Here is a 26,043-nt window from a genome sequence, read left to right on the forward strand (position 1 = left end):
CAAGGTTCAACTCATGTTGTAATACTATGCTACCTTTGTATCTTCGTATACTGTCTCACACCTCAGTGGGTTAGACCTTTTATGTGCATTATACATTATAATATGTAAAAAAAAGGTAAAACCTTAAAAAGACTGAACTTAAACTTTGCACCCCAGGAGAACGAACACCTACATGCTTGCAATCATATTTAGGATCTGGTGTCTCCTCTTGTGCTAGGCCGAGTATGACGACAGATATACCCGTGGGTAAGCGTACCAATGGTACTCACCCCTGCCGTGTAAGGAAGTAGAATAATCCTTAATGTTTAACACACTTCTTTGTCCAATAATACCATGATAAGGATGACGTGACCAAGTACAATTAACACTTTAATATGTTCTGGGGACGGTTACAATGACTTTTAGTCTCATGAACTCGTCCAAGCGAAAAGAAAATTGTAATGATGTTTATTTTGAAATATTTACCCTCACAAAGAAGATGTTTGTTCAACATTAAGTATTGCCAGTACATTCGATAAAACAGAAACACGCTGCGGTAGATACTGCATAGAAGCAAACTGTACAAACTGTACAAAATGACTACCCAACCAAACTGTCATATACAACAAGTTGTTACTTAACACAACTGTACAGTCAAACTTCACATGTACATCATTCAGTTCAGTAAAGTAACTATTAAAAAGATAAAGAGGCACAACATGCCTGTCTAGAATTTCTATATCAGGTTAGACAGTTACAATGTAGTTAGGTTAAATGACAGCTCTATTAAAGTGCGCAGATCTAAGTAAGCATGCTTATTTAATCTGACCTAAATATACCCGGTAAACAAGTACGAGTCACTGATGTAGTTCTACGCCGTGTCACATGACTGAATTCTCGCTGTTTACTCATCATATTGTATACAGTCAAACCTCGATGATTCGAACTTCGTTGATTCGAATTTCTCGCTCTATCGAACTTTTTGCTTGGGCCCGAATTTCCTCACTATATAACGCTACTAACGAACCTATGTATGATTCGAATTTTTATAAATCGAAGTTTTCGATGTATCGAACTTTTTCATGACCCGTTAGCTATGATGTTATAGGTAATTGACATCTCATGATTCTAACAAAAAGTTTACCTGTACTGTACTGTATATAGATACACAAACTGAGCATTACACGATTACATGTACAAACGATTCATTAAATATCGTAAGGAGCAGCATTCACTGACGATCTGATGGAAAAGTTCTAGACTTATACACCTTGTAGCAGGCGTACTGTGATCGTCTGGGACAAACAGTTTAAAATATTTTCTGTGTATATTAAACACGGCCCCATCTCAGATCCATTTTGTCTGCATGGTAATTGATCAGACGAAGAGAGATGTTGACACCGTACAAAATAACAAGTTACAGTACCTGGGTATTTTGTATAGACGATATCCACCCGCGTGAAACGTGACCCCCCAGTACCACTACCGACGAGTTTATAGGTTAATGTCGGTATCAAATCACCCCATGTCCAGGTGGAATGTCCAGATTTAAAACGACCATTTGTTGACTTCCAGTGTGGTTATTTACCTTATAAAATCGCGTTTATTTGGGAAGCCTTGAACATGTAAGGGTCGTTTTTCTTATGTATTTGACAAATTTGAGACATTAGAAAGATGTTTTGTCAGTGTACGATTTGGGTGTGGCGTCGTGGTAAAAATGGGATCTAACACTCCGCCCTTAACTTACAGATCAAGCTCATCGTCCAACTGAAGTAAACCAGACTTGTAAAACAGGAACAGGTAACCGCCATGCTGTATGACAAGTGGGGTTACTTCAAACCTGTCGATTCCATTTCTAGATGTTTACCATTATATCAATACACCCGTTGCTATGGACAATGACCGACACCAGGTGGTCCGTTGCCACTACTCCGGTTCTCATGTTGAAAACGTGCCATCAGAATTTTAGTGTGATCAAAATGGCGAGAGCTCTTGGTGAAGCCTCGGTTTTACAAAACATTTGGTATTGTGACGCCTTTTTGTGGAGGTTTTGTCCTCTTTGTATCAATTTTTAAACATTTCGAGTACACGTATTTCTGCATTATTTTGGTCTAACGAAAGAGATATGTGAAGGTCGGGTACAGCACGTGTTCGTACACATTTAATAAATAAGATGTCGGTCCGTACCTAGTACGGTGATGGCGTGTTTCTTTTTTTTCTTTTTTTGTGTCATGTGCTTTCAGCACATCTTTTGGAAATGGCTGCTTAAAATTCATATCGCTAATGCTGCCTCTCAATGTACAAAGATATTTACTTACTGTAACACCTTTACAAAACTATTTGCCTATTCCATAAAGTCGCCCATAAAGTGACTATCTCTGATCAGGTCTACCTGTCACCGACGTTCAATATCGATGAAATCTTAACCACTCACCCAAGTGTAGCATGTTTACACTTTGTCCGAGTTTTGGCAAAGCTAAGACATATTTCTGCGTTCTGCGTTTTACGTGGTGCCATCATACAACATCTGCCGAATTAAAGTTACGTCTCTCATTCCAGCTGTCTGTTATTCGTTATGGGTAACTTATGATACCGATTAATTAAGTTGTCATAGCGTCCAAGGTGATGGCCCGCTCAAGAGTCAAATTGCATTTCAAGTGTAATAGGTAGGAGAAAGGGAGATTCATGTTTGTCATCGTGACTGAAGATCGTTTTTCATTTTCCCAAATATCACCTAAAGTGAAAAACAACGAGAACCAAGTGAGTTTCGCATGAATCTTAAGAGTTCTGCATCTTCTGGTAGTCTGTTGGATATTGTCACGTGTTGTAGACTTAATACGCGTGATGGTTAGTCATACAATAATAACCAAATAAAAAAAAAAAATGTTATATACCTCATTGGAGTTACTTCGTTGAAAATTGTTCTTCGATTCTGATGTCAGATATACCTTCGTGTTATTTGACGATATGTACTGAATGGTGTTTAGAATATTATAATAAATTACACGAGTAATTATCTTAAATCATACTGGGTTATAAATGGTTTACACGTAATTGAGCTCACGCGGGTCAAGCTACAAAAAAATAAAATGCAAATGAAATTTTATATCTTTAAAACAAATTCCTCTGCTTTTTCAAAAAGTATTTTATTTCAAAACCCGCAGTCTTCTGCATGCATCGTTAAATGGGAGGATTGAATTCTGCGCTCAAGGACAACATACCTGTTTGTATGTGTTATTTTCTTTCGAAGTTCCTCTCAACAATATCTCAACATATCGTCAATGGCGCCTTAATCCTATCTACATAACCTACTAATTACATATGAAAGGACATGTAAAGTGTACTGTGTATACTGATCACCACCGTGTGGAGTAGTGAGTCTTATACTAGGCTTCTATTTACCCGTCTTGCTCTTCACTTTCGGCCGGGGTTCGACATCCCGTTCGGACGTGAAAAGGTATGGGGGGGGGGGGGGGGGGGGGGGGGGGGATACTATATTCAGTTTTAGTTTGAATCGAGATGTGCATGTTAATGAACTGATAAGAGATTGGCTTTCACTTTTAAATAAAATGAGCTAGGACTATATGGCATGTAAGGACATGAGAGATTAACATATAGATAGGTAAGATTTGTATTTGATGATCCAGAATACATTTAAGTAACCCAATATAGCGCTTTAATATCAATAGGAAGAGAGGTTATATTATATACCTGACACTGCATACAAATAATGTACGCCGACTGCCTGTAGCGGATGGCATTGGGGTATGTAATCTAGGTCCCCTGCTACTCGTGGTACATTAGAATACGCATTAACGATGGACTCTCTGGGGGTGTGGTGTCGGACTTACTGGAAGAATGAGGTTCTGGAAGGCAGAAGACAGCCCCGATCAGCCACATGATAGTGTTGTCAGATTTTGTTACCACTAGAATATAAACATGATGGTAGTGTCAGATTTTTTTACCACTAGAATATAAACATGATGGTATACCGTAGTGTCAGATTTTGTTACCCACCAAAACGTAAACTTGGTGCTGTTGTCAGATTTTGTTACCCATCAAAACGTAAACTTGGTGCTGTTGTCAGATTTTGTTACCCATCAAAACGTAAACTTGGTGCTGTTGACAGATTTTGTTACCCATCAAAACGTAAACTTGGTGCTGTTGTCAGATTTTGTTACCCATCAAAACGTAAACTTGGTGCTGTTGTCAGATTTTGTTACCCACCAAAACGTAAACTTGGTGCTGTTGTCAGATTTTGTTACCCACCAAAACGTAAACTTGGTGCTGTTGTCAGATTTTGTTACCCACCAAAACGTAAACTTGATGCTGTTGTCAGATTTTGTTACCCACCAAAACGTAAACTTGGTGCTGTTGTCAGATTTTGTTACCCATCAAAACGTAAACTTGGTGCTGTTGTCAGATTTTGTTACCCATCAAAACGTAAACTTGGTGCTGTTGTCAGATTTTGTTACCCATCAAAACGTAAACTTGGTGCTGTTGTCAGATTTTGTTACCCACCAAAACATGAACTAATGAACATGAACATGCCCCAATCCTATTTGTCGTTATGAACCAATCAAAGGCAAATAAAATATGTTTAAACCAAACATGAACTTTAAGGTGATGTCAAATTTTGTTACCCACCAAAACGTAAACCTGATGGTGTTGTCAGATTTTGTTGTCCATTAAAACTTAATTCTGGTGCTAATTTAAGATTGTGTTACCCACCAAAAAGCTAATGTTCGTCCAAAAAATGATCCAATGCTTAAAAGTTACCAGATAAAGATTGTCATTGGTCTGAAAACTATTACGATGCAGCCTTTATCTTTGCTTCACCACAAATGTAGCCGTTTCTTATAATTTACCTGAAACGCCAAAGCTCAAGCTGGGGTTTATATCATAAAGGTTTTATTCTTAGGACTATTCGCATGACATTTCACTTCAAACAGTTTATTTGTTTTAGTATTACAAGTATGTTGGTCTATACGATCCTATAATAACATATACTCACGCTAATTGACAGTTTGTTTACATTCCAGATATAGGCATGTTGATTTCACGATCCGGAGACTTCTTTGATCCCGGCTTTCTAGAGGCTATCCCAGGAACTCCAGCAGACATTAATAATGACATAGAAACATCTATCACCGCTGAACCAAACTCTTTCCAATTACAACACGATACTGACGCCACAGACATGACGTCATTGGTCAATGACCCTTTTGACGAGACGCTGTACTATCTAGAGAAGGACACACGAAGCATCTATAGAATGGATAACTTCGATCTCCAGTTTTCGAACCCAAATCGCACTGTCACAAGTGTCCATGCTGGGATATCCGAAACCTCCATGAGCATCGCTTTTGATTGGATAAGGAAAAATTTGTACTGGGTAGACGCTCATCACGGATGGGTCTGTTTACAACCAGCAAACACAAACGACTCTACCATGTACGCAGTGATCGTCAACGGTCTTTCATATCCTTCAGCAATAGCAGTCGACGCGACAGAGGCGTAAGTACACTTCGTTACCAAGTATAATTACATTGGAATACCAACGTGATTTATCTCCCCTTGTCTCAGAAAGATGCTTATATAAATTGTCTCCCTTTGCAAAGTGGAAATATCAAGCCGAGGCATTATCCCATTGTAAAGCGGGAAGATCACATTGAGACATCTACAGGGATTGCGTATCCTGGTTAAGTGGATAAATATAACAGTTAACTACGGCAATGAATGAATTGTCTCCCCTGGAAAATTAAGCAGATCACATTAAGATATCAGCTAGCAAACATGATAGGTGGTATTGATGACACGAATAGGAGTTTTTAGTTGGTACAAATGTAAGCCACACTGACACATTTTCTTATTTGTCTCCTCTGTTAAAATGTGTGAACCACACTGAAACACTCATGGGAAGTGACTCCACGGATAGGGTGGGTAGATCCCACTGAAACACCTATGGGAAGTGACTCCACGGAGGGTGGGAGCCCACATTTAGATGCCTACCCTCGTGCATTGATAGAATATTATGAATATTAAATTGATGAAGAAAATAACATTGCTATTGTTTTCCTTTTTATCACAATTTTTATCGCGTTGTTCTGTCGTCACAGGCAAATGTATCTGCTGTACTTTTTCTCGGGAGATAGCACTTTATGAGTGTGGCATACCCCGTTAAGTGAAAGCAGTTTTCCAATAGTTTACTAAACATACACATTCCTTCTATATCAACTTTTTTTGTATTGTAAAATTCAAATAACTTTATTGCTCAAGGAAAAATAGAAGAACACACATTGAGCTGCCCTCACACAGGAGGGGATCCATTCGACAAACTGAACACTCATAGCCTAGAGATTGCGATGTATAAAATAGTCTTTTAATGTATCAATGTATTGTATTCGTTTAGAACGGACATACAGTTTATCTCTCAACTACAGTATAGATTCCAGACAATTGTTTTTTATGTAAAAGGCTACTGTTTTGTCTTCGATACCACTATACGCCATTGTGTGTACTTCATAAACTGATATTTATTATTTGTTCCACAGGAAAATGTTTTATTTTGATATGCTGTCCAGCAGTGGCCGCATAACATCGGCTACTTTGTCTGGGGACTCTAAACAAGTGATCACTCACCGGACTCTCGGGCTTGTGTCCAGCCTGGTCGCAGACCCCACCGAGAAACTCCTTTATGTATTGGACGCCGAACGAATGCTCATGGAGTCGATGACATATTTTGGTAACGACCGCCGAGTCATCAGGAAACTGACGGGATATAACATAATGTCAATGGCAATCACTAAGGTAACGACATATTTAGTTTTCTTCGATATAGAATATTCTTATTTTCTTGCTAAGTGTTTAGGGCAAGATTTGATATTTCTGGTTTTAATCTTGTTTCATGTATTCATCAATGAAAAAATCAGAAATTGCTAGTGTTGTAAAAACCTGTATTAAAACGGTGCATTCTATTCTACTGTTTTGTTTACATGCAGTAAAGGTAGATTAAAATGCTTGCTCTGTTGCATCTTTGATTTCATTTGATAACCATTTCATGAAAAAAAAACTCCCAATGAACAGCAGAAATCAGTAAACTATAATTGCGGAAACCCTTAAAAACGAGACATTTTGGTATTGAGCATAAGATCATTAGAACAGGACATCAAAGGTTAGCCTGGTGATTCCTGTGATTCTTTAATATACAAATATTGTATCCTACCCACGAAACGTGATGTACAATGGGAGACAAATGTATTTGACCAAAATAATATTTGTTTTATTTAATGTGTTGTCACAACCTAATTTAATGTATTTACCTTTTATATTAAACACCTAAAGGATAAGTGTTCAAAGGCAATGAATATTTTACGCGTACTAGCCCATACTGACTGGGGTGCAGACCGTGAAATGCTCTTGTGCCTTTATAGGGCACTTATTCGATCAAAACTCGACTATGGGTCCATCGTTTATGGATCGGCACGGAATTCTTACCTGCAAATGTTGGATCCTATCCATAATTAAGGATTACGTCTAGCACTTGGTGCTTTCCGAACAACACCAGTGCAGAGCCTTTATGTAGAGGCAAATGAACTATCTTTAAATGATCGAAGGAAAAAACTTGCTCTTCAATATGCCGCCCAATTGAAATCCAACCCGAAAAAACCCGGCTTTTGATCTTGTTGTCAATCCGCAATTCTGAAACATATTCACTCAAAACCAAAAACTCTTACCAACATTTAGTATTAGAATTTCGAATTTTCTTCATGAACTTAACATACGCTTAGACAACATAGGCGAATACACTGTATCGGATGTACCGACATGGCTTGTAGAAACACCAGATATTAACCTTACTCTACATGAGAGCGCAACATCGAGTGCATTACCCGAAGAACATAAATCCTCCTTTCGGGAATGCATCAAAGATTTCCCCGATCACGTTCAGATCTACACTGATGGCTCAAAAGATGGAGAAAAGGTCTCCGCAGCATGCTACACCGATCACCATTGCTCTTCAATCCGCTTACCAGATGGTGCCTCTATTTTCTCTGCGGAAGCATGTGCCATCGATTTGGCCCTCGACCATATCGAACAACAACGCATTAAGAAAGGCAATCATTTGTTCCGACTCTCTATCTGTCCTTCAGAATTTACAATTACGAGATCCAAAGAATATACTCATACAAAACCTTGTTTTACGAATATCTCGTATCTTAAAAAAATGCAAAATAACATTACTTTGGATTCCGAGCCATGTCGGAATTAAAGCAACGAACTTGTTGACCGCCAAGCAAAACATGCTCTAAATCTGCAACAAACGAATATCAAAATACCATATACAGATTTCAAACCTGTAATTAGTTCTGCCATTCAGAGTAAATGGCAGCAACGCTGGTCTCTCGAGACGAGCAACAAAATTTTTAAAGTACAACCGAAACTTAAAACATCAACACCAAGTCGGAAGGATCGTAGAGAGGAAATAGCCCTCTCTCAGCTCCGTACCGGGCACACATATCCTACTCATTCGTTCCTTTTGACATGAGAGGATCCACCGGTGTGTTATGCATGTGATGCTCAATTCACAGTGGAGCATTTTTTAATAGAATGTTCCGATTTCAAGCACATTCGTGATAAATACTTTCGAGTCCCGGATATGAAAACCCTTTTCAGTTCCGTGGATTCGAAAACAATATTTAGCTACTTGAAAGAAATCGATCTATTTTATAGACTTTGATGTCTTTGACGTTACTCTCTTTAACGTTCTATTTATATCACAAAGTTCACATAATCTATTCGTACATATATATATATTACCATTTTGAACCAACTTTTTTATCATAATGATCTAAATATACAATACGAATGCTTTTAAAAATGACAAATTTTATCTGATTTTAACGTTAAAAATAAAAAAAATGTTAGTGTATTGTTTGGCCCTAAATGACCCTAGTTGTCGATGGGCCGTAAAACATAAACAAACAAACAAACAAACAAACATACAAATATTGTATCTTACCCACGAAACGTGATGTACAATGGGAGACAATCGACTCTATTTGATGTCTTCAGATCAAATGTATTTGACCAAAATAATATTTGTTTTATTTAATGTGTTGTCACAACCTAATTTAATGTATTTACCTTTTTAACCAGGACGATGTCTGCGTTGCTGAGCCTCAGAGTTACTTTGTCGTCTGCTTTACAAAAATTGATGGATCGATCAGCCTCTTCCTGTCGTACTGGTTCCACAGTCCTGTTGCCACGTCATATTACGACAAGTCATTCTTAGTTACAGATCAGACAGGTAACTATGGTGACCATTTATATATCTTAAATAAACTGTACACTTAGTTACAGATCAGACAGGTAACTATGGTGACCATTTATATATCTTTAATAAACTGTGCACTTAGTTACAGATCAGACAGGTAACTATGGTGACCATTTATATCACTTTACCAAACTGTACGCTTAGTACCATATCAGACAGGTAACTATAGAAACAGTCATATCAGTGTACATGTACTTAACTGTACACAATTTACAAGAATGAGGTATTAGTTTAATCGTACCAACATAAGTAATTACAAACTTCCGCAAAACCTTTCGTTCTGAGCTTAGTTTTCATCTAAAGGCTGTGAATCAATTGATGTAATAAATTTATTATACGTAAATGACTACCATATATTAATCGAACCGGGTGCCAAGTGGACGCATTTTGATCTGATCACACACCTGTATCAGATCTAAAAGCATAATAATAGTTTATAGAGAACTTACTTCACCTGTCATTTATACATTTTTAGATGGCTGTAAGGACAAGGGATGTCAACACATATGTGCAGCCAATGGTACCAACGGACATGTATGTCTCTGTAAGGAGGGATACACACTGAACAGTGACAACAAGACATGTACAGGTAAACAGTGAACGACAACAAAACATGAACAGGTAAACACTGAACAACGACAACAAGACATGTACAGGTAAACACTGAACAATGACAACAAAACATGTACAGGTAAACAGTGAACGAAAACAAAACATGTACAGGTAAACACTGAACAACGAAAACAAAACATGTACAGGTAAACAGTGAACGACAACAAAACATGTACACTGACAAAACAACACTGTACAGGTAATACTGAACAATGAAACAATCGGTAAACACTGAACAGTGACAACAAAACATGTACAGGTAAACACTGAACAGTGACAACAAAACATGTACAGGTAAACACTGAACAATGACAACAAAACAATACAGGTAAACACTGAACAATGACAACAAAACATTACAGGTAAACACTGAACAGTGACAACAAAACATGTACAGGTAAACAGTGAACAACGACAACAAAACATGTACAGGTAAATACTGAACAATGACAACAAAACAATACAGGTAAACACTGAACAATGACAACAAAACATGTACAGGTAAACACTGAACAGTGACAACAAGACATGTACAGGTAAACACTGAACAATGACAACAAAACAATACAGGTAAACACTGAACAATGACAACAAAACATGTACAGGTAAACACTGAACAGTGACAACAAGACATGTACAGGTAAACACTGAACAATGACAACAAAACATTACAGGTAAACACTGAACAGTGACAACAAAACATGCGTATTTATCACCGACATACACTGAACAGTTGCTCTCCTGTGTTGATGTTATAAGCTTTCTACTGATTTTTTCCAGAGGATCATTACCTGCATCCAGCAGGTGTCCTGTTCAGTAACGGTACCCACATCTGTATGTCCGAGGTCAGAATTATGTCTGGAGGCAATCTCGCCCCTATCTGTATCACCGCAAACTTCACCAATGTACTCCACCTGGCGGCGGATGCTAGAACGAATACAGTGTTTTACTACGACAAAGCTGATGGCGATATCACTGCACATGATATTATCACTGGAACGACAACCGTTATTGCTTCCGCTGGCAATGTGACAGGTAAATATAGGTTGTTACTTGGAAGGACTTTCATTTTCACCTTAAACAACATCAACAGCAGAAATAATAAAAAATGAATATAGAAAAAATAAAAAAACTGTACTAGAAATTACTCAAAAGGTCAAATGGACACTTCCATCATATCTGAAAAGTGTAGATTTTGTTTATGTCAGTAATAGCTGTTGATGTGACTAATGTACTTTAACAGGACTTGTATACGATTGGATCGATAAAAACCTCTTCTGGGCCGAGGCAGACACTGGACGTATACGAGTAGTTAACATAAATGACAAAGCAAGTGCGGTTTTATATTCCGGAATCACAGGCCTTGGTCCTATAGCAATTAGTCCACATAACAAGTAAGTATACACTTCCCTTGACTAACAAGTAAGTATACACTTCCCTTGACTAACAAGTAAGTATACACTTCCCTTGACTAACAAGTAAGTATACACTTCCCTTGACTAACAAGTAAGTATACACTTCCCTTGACTAACAAGTAAGTATACACTTCCCTTGACTAACAAGTAAGTATACACTTCCCTTGACTAATTTATGGGAATGGCACACTTTTCTTTAAATGGAAGGTTGTATTCTATTTCGCTTTCAAAAGACAGAACTTTGTTACTGTCATACCAAATTTTCAATGTTTCTATCATGTATACTCTTTTAATCTGGTATCCATTGATGATGATGATGATGATGATGATGATGATGTTTTAGAACCCTGTTTTGGATGGCAGAGTCTACAGATGGGTCTGTCTCTGTGCATGCTGGAAGTTTGGACGGAATGACCTCTAATGTTATTGTACGACCTGATGATACCTTCTATCCAACAGCTATGTACGCAGATCCGGCCACCGGAAGGTAAGCTTCACGTCTCCACTTTCACTGATTCTACTGATAATAAACATGGACTGAACACCATATGATACGTAAACAATGTTTTACATACCTATCTTAATAGTTTAAAACCAGGATAGCTTCACTGCCTTTATGAAGTATTCTATGTCTACTAACTTTAGACCTCCTCCTTCGTTTGTACTCGAATTCTCCCTACTCTGTCACTGTAAGAGGCCGCGGTGGCCGAGTGGTAAGAGCGCACCGACACTTTATCACTAGCCCTCCACCTCTGGGTTGCGAGTTCGAAACTTGCGTGGGGCAGTTGCCAGGCTCCGTGTTCTCCGGCTTTCCTCCGCCTCCAAAACCTGGCACGTCCTTAAATGACCCTGGCTGTTAATAGGACGTATGTTTGTTTGTTTGTTTGTTTGTTCATGTTTTACGGCCCAATCGACAACTAGGGTCATTTAGGGCCAAAATATAACTATCGCATTTCTAAAGTTAAAATCAGATAAAATTTGTCCTTTTTAAAAGCATTCGTGTTGTATATTTACATCATTATGATAAAAAAGTAGGTTAAAAATGTTAAAATATACATATGTACGAATAGATTATGTAAACTTTGTGATATCAATAGAACATCAAAGAGTAACGTAAAAGACGTAATAGGACGTAAAACAAAATAAACCAAACCAAACCAAACCAATTAAATCCTTGTAATTGTTCCATCAATCTTAAAAGTATCTGCTTGCTTTGTTTAGAATATTCTCGTTTGGTTTCGGTAAATTGATACCCTGATGTTTTGTTTAGAGAATATCATTTCTTAACATTTTCTACAGAATGAAAAGTATGGTTTATGTAAGGATTTTGTTACACAACCAATGAATGTTTATACGTGACGTTTCGATGACTAGTACGGTATGTAAGCTGTCAGCTTCATCAGACAAATGACCAGAACAGCATTTGTACACAAAGGTGTAAATTGAGTACTAGTGGTCTTCGGAATTCGAAAATCGATGTCGATTTCGGCAATATTGTTGTGTTACAATACTATGCTGTAGTATTGTAATTGGACCGAAAAGGCTCGGTTCTGCAACGTTTTGCCTTATACCTGGTAATATGCGTGCAAGAGTTTGTGCCCCCTCATCTCGATTTAGTACTGGCCCTCTTAGGCGTATCCGATTGGCTTCTTTTATCTGACACTTCAACAGATTTCTCTCTGTCATATACATGTATTGTGGATTTCTCCCGGTTGTTTATGTGGTTTTTCTGTGTTGTGTGGTCTGTATAACAGCCGATATATTGATTTGGGACTCCAACCGCTTTCTTTCTGATCGGGTAAATTTCTTTCCTGCCGGGGATTCCGTATCTCTCTGGTATTCCTCAAGGCGGACCCCAAAACGTCTTCCCGGCTCTCCAATGTACGATGCGTCACAGTTTTTACATCCGATGTTGTAAACGCATTCTGCGACGTTTTCCTTGTGTGTTTTATCCTTCAGATGTACTAGTATGGTTCGGAGTGTCTTGTGGGGATCGTATCTGTCATGGCAGCAGTTTATCCTCTAGATGATTTCGGATATACCTTTGATATACGGGATAACCAATTGATATTTAATTGTGTTGTTGATCTTAGCTGGTCTTTTTTGCTTTTCCTTTGATTTTCCCACTGTTTTTGTACCCGTTGTTATGTGGTTCTGCTCTTGTATTCTTTCTGCTGTTCTATGACTATAGTCTCACATATATTGAGCAATGTGCGCACTACGCCTAGTTCCTGGTGTACATTTCTAAAGGTTTGTGAGAATCGAAGTTCGGGAATTGGTCTGCGTGGGTATTTTCGCTATAAATATATATATCAATACTTTAATCGTATATAAAAAGACAGTAGAAATCAAGCATTATAACTAGAATCCACTGGGGACTTGTCATCTGTCCACGGTTCGCTGACAAACGCTATACCTTAATAAGCGGTTACAATAAATCAAGTTCCTGAAACCGGATAACAATTTTCCGGAATATTAGAAAAATACCACAAATTACAATAAATTCAACTAAATACTTTTTATAGTCCGTTACACATTACTTTATCAAGTCGTCCAAGAATCCCAATTACTGCCCTGTGAGCCCTGGACGACTTCCACTAAAATCCCAATTAATGCTAATGGGTCCTGGACGACTTCCACTAAATTCCCAACCATTACCGGGTTCCACACTACTAACAATAGTTATTAGCAATAATTTGGGTAGAATGTGTTGAGAATGTTCCCTGATTTGGTTGTTACAGACTTTTCTTTTTGGACTTATTCATGCTGACAGCAGTGAATCCTGACGGAAGTGATCCGGTATATTTATACACCCATGCTACAACGTTTGATCTAGTCATTTATAAGGTAAATTAAAATTGTTTTATAAAAAGCTTATTTTATTTATAATCGCGGAACACAACTTATTTTTCCACACGGGACATCACTGATTTTCCCACTATTTATAATCACGGATACTTTTCAAATATCCTGTTTTTGTCATCAGAGGTATGCCTTGTGGATCTCCGATACAGACGGATTGCTGTATGGAACCTCCTACCTCAATCCAAACAAAGACACCATACTTCACCACGAAGAGTTTGGACAGGTCACAGCTATGGCAGTCTTCGACATCTCACTTCAAAAGCTGGAATTAAGTAAGTATCGATGTTTCCGAACAAAATAATGATCTCGAAGATCCATTGAAAGACTGAATATTATATCTTTCGTTGTCGGTACATGGCAATATTTGTTGATGTGGGCTCTTGGTAGGAACACATCTAAACAGAGAAAAATTGTTAAATGAAATCATCTTAGATTGACAATACTGGTTTGAATATTTCCTGAACACGATATGTACGTATTACATGTTTCTGTTTCTCCGCCAGGTGTCTGCAGCAGGGTTCCAAATGGTGGGTGTGATGATATATGCCTCCCGTCTGACGCTGGACCAATATGTAAATGTAGTTTTGGTTTACATCTGCATACCGACAACAAAACGTGTATTTCAGGTAAGACTATAAACACAAACACTAGACAATATATACAGTAATACATGTACATATATGCCATTAACACACCACTTTATGGTTGTACTAGCGTACTGATATTTGACATTAAGGTCCCTGTGGGGTTAGTCTGTGGGGTTGTACTAGGGTACTAATATTTGATATTAAGGTCCCTGTGGGGTTAGACTGTGGGGTTGTACTAGGGTACTAATATTTGATATTAAGGTCCCTGTGGTGTAATTATTGGGGTTACTATTCACTCCAGCACGTGCTATTCTGTTCTACGACAGCTCTTGCTGTATTAACGCTACTTTGAATAATCGACATTCAATAGAGTTTATATGCACTGTCGGAACAGCCCGAAACTTGATGAGAATCAAAACAGCTGATTCCATTTTGTAGGGAAACATTGTCAACTACTGGAAGTAAAACAGAACATAGTTCCACAATAACGTCATCTATTTAATCCATTTCCGTGAGATATTTTTAGCATTTACATATTGCTTTGATTTTTCATCATACTTTATCAAAAATATATCCGCAAAATGTAAAAATTAGAATAAAGTGCGTTGTCCTGAATCAGGACACCGACCTCACTCACTGTAAACAATGTATTCCTACACGTTTACCGAAGTGTAAACTTCAATTTGGATGGTAAGGCCAAATAGGTAACACACCTGGGGAATGTAAATATTGGGGGATCCCTGTCAAGATTTCGGTCCAAATCTAAGATCTAAACCATCAGCTGTGTTCCGTAATGTTATGTTATTACCTGGGTTAACCTAGCATAGCTGACGACAGTCAGAAACAGAAAGCACTTACCCTTCAGGAACATACGGTTTTCCTTTTACTTCCTCCATGCATGGGGGCCGCAGTGGCCGAGTGGTTAAGGTGTACCGACACTTTAACACTAGCCCTCCACCACTGGGTTACGAGTTAAAAACCTACGTGGGGCAGTTGCCAGGTACTGACCGTAGGCCGGTGGTTTTTCTCCGGATACTCCGGCTTTCCTCCACCTCCAAAACCTGGCACGTCCTTAAATGACCCTGGCTGTTAATAGGACGTTAAACAAAAACAAGCCAAACCTCCATGCATATGGCGATCCTTCTCATATTCAAGCGTAACAAATTGTAATTTTCATGCACAATATGGTGATTTATGTAATGGTGTCCCCTCAAAACACGAGGTTACACTTGTTTGCACTTACTATGTGCAGATTTTTAAACTGATGAATAACACCTGCGCGACAACGCTCTTCACAATATATTCAAAATTAACTGTATATATTATAGGTTGATGGATCCAACAAAAAGATTGACATGTTATACTTTAAGGGAAGCAATCCTTGGATATGTATTATTTGACGTGACATTGTGATTATCTGATGTTGATTTATATACAGCACTCTAAAGTAAAGTTCAACTATTGATGTTTGAATACATATATATATTTCTTTGCGTGTGAATTTTGTGTAAAGGAATTATTACTGAATCAATGGTATCCCCATTTCATCTTCGTAGGCGGCGTGTTGAAACTTAATACACTGATATTCACATTTATCATTTTATAGTACCTATGATGGAAAACTTTCTCCTTATTACGGATATAACCAACAATAAACTTTACCAAACATCACTTGCTGATGGGAGCAATATCACGCTTCTGGAAAGTGAGCCATTTTTCTACGCAACGGGGTCTGCATACAACCCTGCTGATGGCAAGATTTATATCACAGATGGTTCATCTGACTCTATATTCAGCATGTTTCCCAACGGTACCAACAGGACAACGATCGTCCAGTTCCGTAAGTTACCCAGATTATGTTTGCTGATTTATTTGATCGCCAGATTTTTATTGTAAAACCATAACATTTCTGTCATCATTCTGGCTGCAGTAGATCTTGAAATCTGAAATTTTATATATATTTACCCTGACACACATTTTTCAGTAAATCATATCTAGCTCCCACTGTAAGTACCCGAAAAGAAAATCTAAAGAATATGAATTTCGATTCTTGCATACCAGCATACTGATGGGATGAATTGTGTTCTACAGCGGGTATGACCCCAGAACGACTGGCATTTGATACCTCCAGTGGCTATGTGTACTACAGCGTGTCCGATCCCTTCAGTTTTTTTGCCACTGGTTACATAGGCGTGTATCATCCATCCAAAGACTTACATAAGATTCTCGTAGAAGGATTGGAGTTCCCAAGAGGTCTGGCGGTGGTTCCATCGGAAGGGTAAAGAAGATTTAATATACCAACATAATTTGCCTACATAGCCTGATGTTTTACGTAATCTGTATCGTTAGGTGTAGCATGACTGTAAATCATTTCAAGTGTTTAAATTTTACTAAAATCTGTAGTATCAATAAATCAACATTATCTTCTGTATAATTCTTAGAAACACATATCGTTCTTTTATCTTTACAACAAACAATATCTTAGACATTTCTAGAGTAGTAGCTTAAAACGTTTTAATCGTGAAACCTTTGTCCCAGAAAGCTTCTAGATAATTAGATTTTCAGTTTGTTTATTGACATACTAACGTTCTGAGAAACAATTTACCCTTAACGTATGTCCCTATATTTCACAGATTGCTGTTTTTTGCGGATTACGGATCATTCAGCTCATCCATTGAGCGTGTGTGGATGGATGGTACAAACAGGACGACAATTGTGCCAGCTTCAGACGAAGTTGTAGCGCCGACCGGCTTGACCTTGGACTATGCAAGTGAGTATTGGTTACTTACAATAAGTAGGTTGTTTACATTAAACCATAACTTTAAAATTTAGTTTAGATGGAATAATATTTAAAAACCACGCACAGTTTGTATTGTGTTTTCCAATGCCACAATTCATAAAAATCTATTACACGACGCAAATAACGTATACAGGGTTGTTAAATACTATCAATCTATTAATGTAGCTGTTTGGTTAGTTTTATTTCAAGCAAAACTGATATTTCAGCCAAATTAAATTGTTTGCTTAAAACTCACCATACTTACAAAGCAGAATAAGAGAGAATGTAATCAAGTGTATTATATATAGATTGATCTTTTTCGAAGACAGTGTATAATTATTTTAGAATAATGGAGAGCATCTTGCTTAAGATAACCATTTTCTTTATCGACCTATCTGAAAACTATAAAGACATCGGGTATATATAATTTCAGATAAGAGAGTGTACTGGGTAGACAATTATAACGATGACATCCACAGCTGTGATTTTGATGGTGGCAGCTTGACCCTTATCCTGATGGAGCCCAGTGGCTACCTGACTGATATCGCTTTACAAGGCGGTTACCTCTACTATGTCGGCACGAATTTACCGTGAGTACAATATCAACATTACATAATTCCTTGCCACACTTGTGTTTATTGTACGATAGTGTTATAAGAATTTCAATATTTTTCCTCATATAACAATGAAGTATTTTAAATCATCCTCATTCAACCAATATATCAAAAAGTCTAAACGTCATACTCAATCTCATCAGTAAAGTATTCTCAACTTCACAGTTCTCCTACAGATCAAGTATAATTTGTAGATCAACTATACAACTGCACACTATATTTTTCCGGACTTTGTTATCTTTTCAGAAAGCTGCATGCATTTGAAATTATACTTCTTTGGAAATTTGTGTACTACTGTCCCATTTAAATGGTTGAAAAGGAGCAGGAATTATAAAAATCTGATATATTTTACAGAGGAGTACTGAAAGCTGATAAAACAACCGGAAACAAGGTCTCATACATGGGCCAAATGCCAGAGCTGGGCGCTTTGGGGACAGTTACTATACAACCAGGCGATCTCCAGCCAGGTAAGATTGAGGATAGGGCTTTGATAAAATCAGGGGTTCTCGAGCCAGGTAAGATTGAGGAAAGGGCTTTGATAAAAACGGGATCGCCTGCCAGGTAAGATTGAGGCAAGGACATTGATAAACCATAGGGTTCTCAGACTGTTGAGACCATCTCTTTTGAGCGACTGCGAATCATCATTATCTTTTGGGGTTATCGGCCCCGGTCCACTGCAATGTTCGCTAGATCGTTCTGAAAACAAAGTATAGGAACGAAAGAAACGATGCTAATACTGATCATGAAGCTATTGTTTTCAGATTATGAAAGGTGAGAAAACTCTTATATAAATTAAGATATTTAAAAGTTTCTTAATGGCTTAATAGCTATATACATGTACTTATAATGACTTTGTCTTCATGAAGAAAATGTGACTGTATGTTTTATTGAATCTGATCTATTCTATTACAGTGAACCCGGTGTGCCAGAACAACAATGGAGACTGTAGTACGTTCTGTTTACCCACCCCATCCTCTCACTCCTGTGGATGTGAGGATGGCGTCCTCCTCCTGGACGATAAGAAAACGTGTCAGGGAGGTAAGTGACATTCTACTTTATCGAGAAAGTACAATGGCAGAGATGACTTTTTACGCTGTTTGATGATGGGGGTATCTGCTAGGAGAGCACTTATATTCATTTTGTGCCTGTATGATAGTGACTGTAATGTTGACGTGATGACAAATTTGTAAATGGTTGTCCTTTGTCTTATTTTGCCTATTTTGTTTTCTTTATAGTCAAGAAGGAGTGTCCGAAAATCATCCCCTTCGGCTCCCTGGTTCCTGACGCAGATTGTTTCGCCATTGAGGGCTATAAATGCAGAGTGAGGTGTAGTGAAGGCTATAGAAGGAGTGCTAATGTAACTTTCGACACAATGTCATGTTTGAGTACTGGTCAGTGGGAATATGACGTGAACACTATCTGTGAACGTAAGTTTTTATGGTGAATGAAAAGTAAATTTCAATGTCTACATAATCTATTGCCTTTACCTGTGTTTTGCGTCGCGTGCTGTGGAACGGCTGGCGTTTGTTTCCCTTTCAAAATTCTTCTGCTCCGTAACCTTACAGCATATTTCAAACAACTATAGTCTGAAACATCACTTAATCAATCAATTTTCAAATAAATGACTTTGGTTAGACCCCAGGGACAGAACGATAAACACTCTGAAGTAGAAAATAACTTATTTCAAACAAATCAGTTCTGAAATATCACTGGCGGAGAGCAATCATGTCTGGAATGAAGTTGATTTGACCCTTTGGGACAGAAGAGAAGTCACAAAAATGGGAGTTTAGTTCATTTCAACCAAATTCGGAATTATACATCATTGGCAGGGAGCCATCCTGTCTGGCTACCCTCCCCCTATGATGGTAGCAGATGGGCAATGAGTGAAATAGGCAATTTCACTAGTAATTACATTTTCTTTGAAATGCTATTCATCTTGCTGAGGGATTGCAAGGGTGGTGGATGTGGATAACACTAATGCAAAGCAGCTGTACATGTTTAGAAGATCTTGTGTGACTCGTCCAGAAAATATACATATTGGTAGTTTAACAATCTTGTTACAGCTGTGACATGTCCAAAAGAGATCCCTACTGGTAGTTTAACTATCTTGTTACAGCTGTGACATGTCCAAAAGAAGTACCTAATGGTAGTTTAACTATCTTGTTACAGCTGTGACATGTCCAAAAGAAGTACCTAATGGTAGTTTAACTATCTTGTTACAGCTGTGACATGTCCAAAAGAAGTACCTAATGGTAGTTTAACTATCTTGTTACAGCTGTGACTTGTCCAAAAGAAGTACCTAATGGTAGTTTAACTATCTTGTTACAGCTGTGACATGTCCAGAATATATACATTTTCTACCTAATATCGTGGCTTACCAATCTTGTTACAGCTATAACGTGTCCAAGAGAAGTACCTAATGGTATTTTAATGAACGGATGCGACAAATCAATCAACAGCGTGTGCTCAGTGACGTGTGCCACCGATTTCACACCTGGTCCCACGGGCGCCTTGGTCAGCTGTCAAAAGACCGGCTACTGGACACCTGACATCTCCACAGTCTGTACACCAAGTAAGTCACCATCCTGATGTTTTCATTTACGCCGGTCTATTAAACGAGTAGAGGGGGTCACTTTAGTCACCCCGGCGTCGGTGGCATCCTATTGAAATATATTCATGTATACTTGGTGAGCAGGGATTTTTTAATCACTACTGCATCACCACCTTCAAGAGGATGTTGATTGTTCAATATTTAAAGCAATTAGATGAACAGTATAATTAAACGTAGTAATATATCTATTGGCCTTAAAGAGAACATACAGACTGTTTCATGTAACATTGAAGTTACTGAGTGAGTCTTGCAATGAGTATATTACAGATTTTAAGCTTGATATTGAGAGTTGTTAACCTGCCAAACAATAAATTGACATACTGTATGAGGCCCTAAAGAGAGAATACGTGGCTAGTATTACAATACAAGATTTATTTTGCTGCGAGACTTGGGAAAGCTGAGATGACGAGGCTTTGTAGAATCATCTCTGCTTTCCGTGTGAAACACCGAAATAAACTTTATATGGTAACGTACTGGCTGCGTATTCTGTCTATCCTGCAACAATTTTCTACGTGTTGACGACATTCAAAACAAATGTCTGTTTTGTGTATCTTTGGTACGAGTGACTCCGAGAGAAGTGTAATTCTACAACGCGTTGGGAAATATCCGTTCATTGATACCACTTGTGTAGCGGATTCTTACAGAAGTTTGCAAACAAATTTTTTTTTCATTACCCTATGAATCAAAACAAAAAATTGACATCAACGCTTATAATTAATTTATGAAATTAATTTTCTAATTTAAATGTACAATTTTACTGGTTTTATATGGGATTATTTTTCTCAAATCAATACGCAACTCGACCAATCAGAAAGCCGCATTCTGCGTACAAACAATGGAAAATTGGTTATATGTAAAATGAAATGTACTATGTAAATGCATAAAAAAGAGATACTTCAGTGATGAAAGGATTCTTCAAAACTAGTTCATTTGATCCTCGATGCTGTGTCTTCTAGGCCGGAACTTTCAGTTTCAATGTCTTGTCTTTGCAACCCATTGAGCAGAGATGTCGTATTTTGTAAATCACATCAATACAATTTAAATTTGAATGATGTGTGTCATCAGTGAAAGATAAAGTATATCAGGAATGTTCATTATTTTCCATGAATGAGCTATACATGTACCATGTATATTTGACACTACTTGTTTGTTATAGTTATTAGATGTAACCCGGTCATACAGAATGGTGTCCTGAGTGCTGGATGTAAAGTGGGGAGTCTGTGTTTCCATTAACTGTAATGGTAATCACGAACTGAGTCCCCATGTCGTGTCTGTACACTGTCGTAGTGATGGATCTATCAGTGTCAACCCCAACACAGTTTGTCAACGTAAGTATAGTGTCCATAACCAAAACACTGAACGTTAGTGTGGTGTCTAAAACAAAACATTGAACGTTAGTATAGTGTATATAACAAAACACTGAACGTTAGTATAGTGTATATAACAAAACACTGAACGTTAGTATAGTGTATATAGCAAAACACTGAACGTTAGTATAGTGTATATAGCACAACACTGAACGTTAGTGTAGTGTATATAACACAACACTGAACGTTAGTGTAGTGTATATAATAAAACACTGAACGTTAGTGTAGTGTATATAATAAAACACCGAACGTTAGTGTAGTGTATATAACAAAACACTGAACGTTAGTGTAGTGTATATAATAAAACACTGAACGTTAGTATAGTGTATATAGCACAACACTGAACGTTAGTGTAGTGTATATAACAAAACACTGAACGTTAGTATAGTGTATATAACACAACACTGAACGTTAGTATAGTGTATATAACAAAACACTGAACGTTAGTATAGTGTATATAACAAAACACTGAACGTTAGTATAGTGTCTATAATAAAACACTGAACGTTAGTATATTGTATATAATAAAACACTGAACGTTAGTATAGTGTATATAGCACAACACTGAACGTTAGTATAGTGTATATAGCACAACACTGAACGTTAGTAAAGTGTCTATAATAAAACACTGAACGTTAGTATAGTGTATACAACAAAACACTGAACGTTAGTATAGTGTATATAACAAAACACTGAACGTTAGTATAGTGTCTATAATAAAACACTGAACGTTAGTATAGTGTCTATAATAAAACACTGAACGTTAGTGTAGTGTATATAACAAAACACTGAACGTTAGTATAGTGTATATAATAAAACACTGAACGTTAGTGTAGTGTATATAACAAAACACTGAACGTTAGTGTAGTGTCCATAATAAAACACTGAACGTTAGTATAGTGTCTATAATAAAACACTGAACGTTAGTGTAGTGTATATAATAAAACACTGAACGTTAGTGTAGTGTATATAACAAAACACTGAACGTTAGTATAGTGTATATAACAAAACACTGAACGTTAGTATAGTGTATATAACAAAACACTGAACGTTAGTATAGTGTATATAACAAAACACTGAACGTTAGTATAGTGTATATAACAAAACACTGAACGTTAGTATAGTGTATATAATAAAACACTGAACGTTAGTATAGTGTATATAATAAAACACTGAACGTTAGTATAGTGTATATAACAAAACACTGAACGTTAGTATAGTGTATATAACAAAACACTGAACGTTAGTATAGTGTATATAACAAAACACTGAACGTTAGTATAGTGTATATAACAAAACACTGAACGTTAGTATAGTGTATATAATAAAACACTGAACGTTAGTATAGTGTATATAACAAAACACTGAACGTTAGTATAGTGTATATAACAAAACACTGAACGTTAGTATAGTGTCTATAATAAAACACTGAACGTTAGTATAGTGTATATAGCAAAACACTGAACGTTAGTATAGTGTATATAACAAAACACTGAACGTTAGTATAGTGTATATAACAAAACACTGAACGTTAGTATAGTGTATATAACAAAACACTGAACGTTAGTATAGTGTATATAACAAAACACTGAACGTTAGTATAGTGTATATAACAAAACACTGAACGTTAGTATAGTGTATATAATAAAACACTGAACGTTAGTATAGTGTCTATAATAAAACACTGAACGTTAGTATAGTGTATATAGCAAAACACTGAACATTAGTATAGTGTATATAATAAAACACTGAACGTTAGTGTATTGTATATAACACAACACTGAACGTTAGTAAAGTGAACGTTAGTGTAGTGTCTAAAACAAAACACTGAACGTTAGTATAGTGTATATAACAAAACACTGAACGTTAGTGTAGTGTATATAACAAAACACTGAACGTTAGTGTATTGTATATAACACAACACTGAACGTTAGTGTATTGTATATAACACAACACTGAACGTTAGTAAAGTGAACGTTAGTGTATTGTCTATAATAAAACACTGAACGTAAATGAAGTCTACATAACAAAACACTGTTGTAAGTGTTAACTATCTTGTCTTTATAGCTATCAAATGTCCAAACCTGGATAATGTCATGCTGGAGTCGAGTTGTCTGTCAAATGCTGGTTCTCAATGTGGATTTAGTTGTAAAGATGGCTTCAGTCATGTCTACAGGGGCCAAATAACCTGTCGCGCAGATAGGACTTGGTCCATGACAGCAAATCAGCTCTGTCAAGGTAAGGCTATTACAACAGTACTTGTCTGGATGTAACAACACTACTGATTGGTTATGAGAGGTATGGATGTAACAACACTACTGATTGGTTATGAGAGGTATGGATGTAACAACACTACTGATTGGTTATGAGAGGTATGGATGTAACAACACTACTGATTGGTTATGAGAGGTATGGATGTAACAACACTACTGATTGGTTATGAGAGGTATGGATGTAACAACACTACTGATTGGTTATGAGAGGTATGGATGTAACAACACTACTGATTGGTTATGAGAGGTATGGGTGTAACAACACTACTGATTGGTAAAGAGAGGTAGGACAGATGATATAGATGTAATATTGGCTTGGAATAGATTTGCTTTATCTCGGTTGGAGTTTTAATCTTATTTCACCCATGGCTTATAAAACATTGTATTGGTTTCTGCTGTGACTTTTCGTGGGACATTGTATTTGTTTGATCTGTTACCTGTAATGAGACATTGTACTTGTTTGATCTGTTACCTGTAATGAGACCTTGTACTTGTTTGATCTGTTACCTGTAATGAGACCTTGTACTTGTTTGATCTGTTACCTGTAATGAGACCTTGTACTTGTTTGATCTGTTACCTGTAATGAGACGTACTTGATTCAGCTATAACTGGTAATGGGCGTTGTTCTTCTTGCAGTTGTGACTTGTAATGTGACGTTGTACTTGATTCAGCTGTGACCTGTAATGTGACGTTATATTATGTTTCAGCTGACTTGTAATGTGACGTTATATTATGATTCAGCTGTGACTTGTAATGTGACGTTATATTATGATTCAGCTGTGACCTGTAATGTGACGTTATATTATGTTTCAGCTGACTTGTAATGTGACGTTGTACTTGATTCAGCTGTGACCTGTAATGTGACGTTATATTATGTTTCAGCTGACTTGTAATGTGACGTTGTACTTGATTCAGCTGTGACTTGTAATGTGACGTTATATTATGATTCAGCTGTGACCTGTAATGTGACGTTATATTATATTTCAGCTGACCTGTAATGTGACGTTGTACTTGATTCAGCTGTGACCTGTAATGTGACGTTATATTATGTTTCAGCTGACCTGTAATGTGACGTTATATTATGTTTCAGCTGACTTGTAATGTGACGTTATATTATGTTTCAGCTGACTTGTAATGTGACGTTGTATTATGTTTCAGCTGACTTGTAATGTGATGTTGTACTTGATTCAGCTGTGACCTGTAATGTTACGTTATATCATATTTCAGCTGACCTGTAATGTGACGTTATATTATGTTTCAGCTGACTTGTAATGTGACGCTGTACTTGATTCAGCTGTGACCTGTAATGTTACGTTATATCATATTTCAGCTGACTTGTAATGTGACGTTATATTATGTTTCAGCTGACTTGTAATGTGACGATGTACTTGATTCAGCTGTGACCTGTAATGTGACGTTATATTATGTTTCAGCTGACTTGTAATGTGACGCTGTACTTGATTCAGCTGTGACTTGTAATGTGACGCTGTACTTGATTCAGATGTTACTTGTAATAAGACGTTGTATTTGTTTCAGCTGTGACATGTGATGAGACATTGCGGGGAACTATTCTGACCCAGAACACGCCTCACGAGGCAAACAAG

At 37.2% G+C, this 26,043-nt stretch overlaps 1 protein-coding gene across 1 annotated transcript in view; it reads left to right on the top strand.

Annotated features, from left to right (window-relative positions):
• LOC117317701 (low-density lipoprotein receptor-related protein 4-like) overlaps positions 1 to 24,347 on the top strand; it is a 39,221-nt gene extending 14,874 nt beyond the window's left edge. Inside the window, exons 2-21 of the mRNA XM_033872581.1 lie at positions 5,022 to 5,496; positions 6,534 to 6,789; positions 9,139 to 9,289; positions 9,792 to 9,905; positions 10,709 to 10,963; positions 11,172 to 11,322; positions 11,687 to 11,830; positions 14,085 to 14,190; positions 14,330 to 14,480; positions 14,712 to 14,834; positions 16,402 to 16,635; positions 16,887 to 17,073; positions 17,429 to 17,565; positions 18,008 to 18,164; positions 18,543 to 18,655; positions 19,101 to 19,226; positions 19,424 to 19,615; positions 20,581 to 20,760; positions 21,956 to 22,127; positions 24,234 to 24,347. Of these exons, the coding sequence (XP_033728472.1) occupies positions 5,022 to 5,496; positions 6,534 to 6,789; positions 9,139 to 9,289; positions 9,792 to 9,905; positions 10,709 to 10,963; positions 11,172 to 11,322; positions 11,687 to 11,830; positions 14,085 to 14,190; positions 14,330 to 14,480; positions 14,712 to 14,834; positions 16,402 to 16,635; positions 16,887 to 17,073; positions 17,429 to 17,565; positions 18,008 to 18,164; positions 18,543 to 18,655; positions 19,101 to 19,226; positions 19,424 to 19,615; positions 20,581 to 20,760; positions 21,956 to 22,032 (3,329 nt within the window). The 3' untranslated portion in view covers positions 22,033 to 22,127; positions 24,234 to 24,347. The remainder of the gene's footprint in view (positions 1 to 5,021; positions 5,497 to 6,533; positions 6,790 to 9,138; positions 9,290 to 9,791; positions 9,906 to 10,708; positions 10,964 to 11,171; positions 11,323 to 11,686; positions 11,831 to 14,084; positions 14,191 to 14,329; positions 14,481 to 14,711; positions 14,835 to 16,401; positions 16,636 to 16,886; positions 17,074 to 17,428; positions 17,566 to 18,007; positions 18,165 to 18,542; positions 18,656 to 19,100; positions 19,227 to 19,423; positions 19,616 to 20,580; positions 20,761 to 21,955; positions 22,128 to 24,233) is intronic.
• The last annotated feature ends 1,696 nt before the right edge of the window (positions 24,348 to 26,043 follow it).

The sequence above is a fragment of the Pecten maximus genome, chromosome 2 (genome assembly GCF_902652985.1).
Source record: "Pecten maximus chromosome 2, xPecMax1.1, whole genome shotgun sequence".
Classification (NCBI taxonomy): domain Eukaryota; kingdom Metazoa; phylum Mollusca; class Bivalvia; order Pectinida; family Pectinidae; genus Pecten; species Pecten maximus.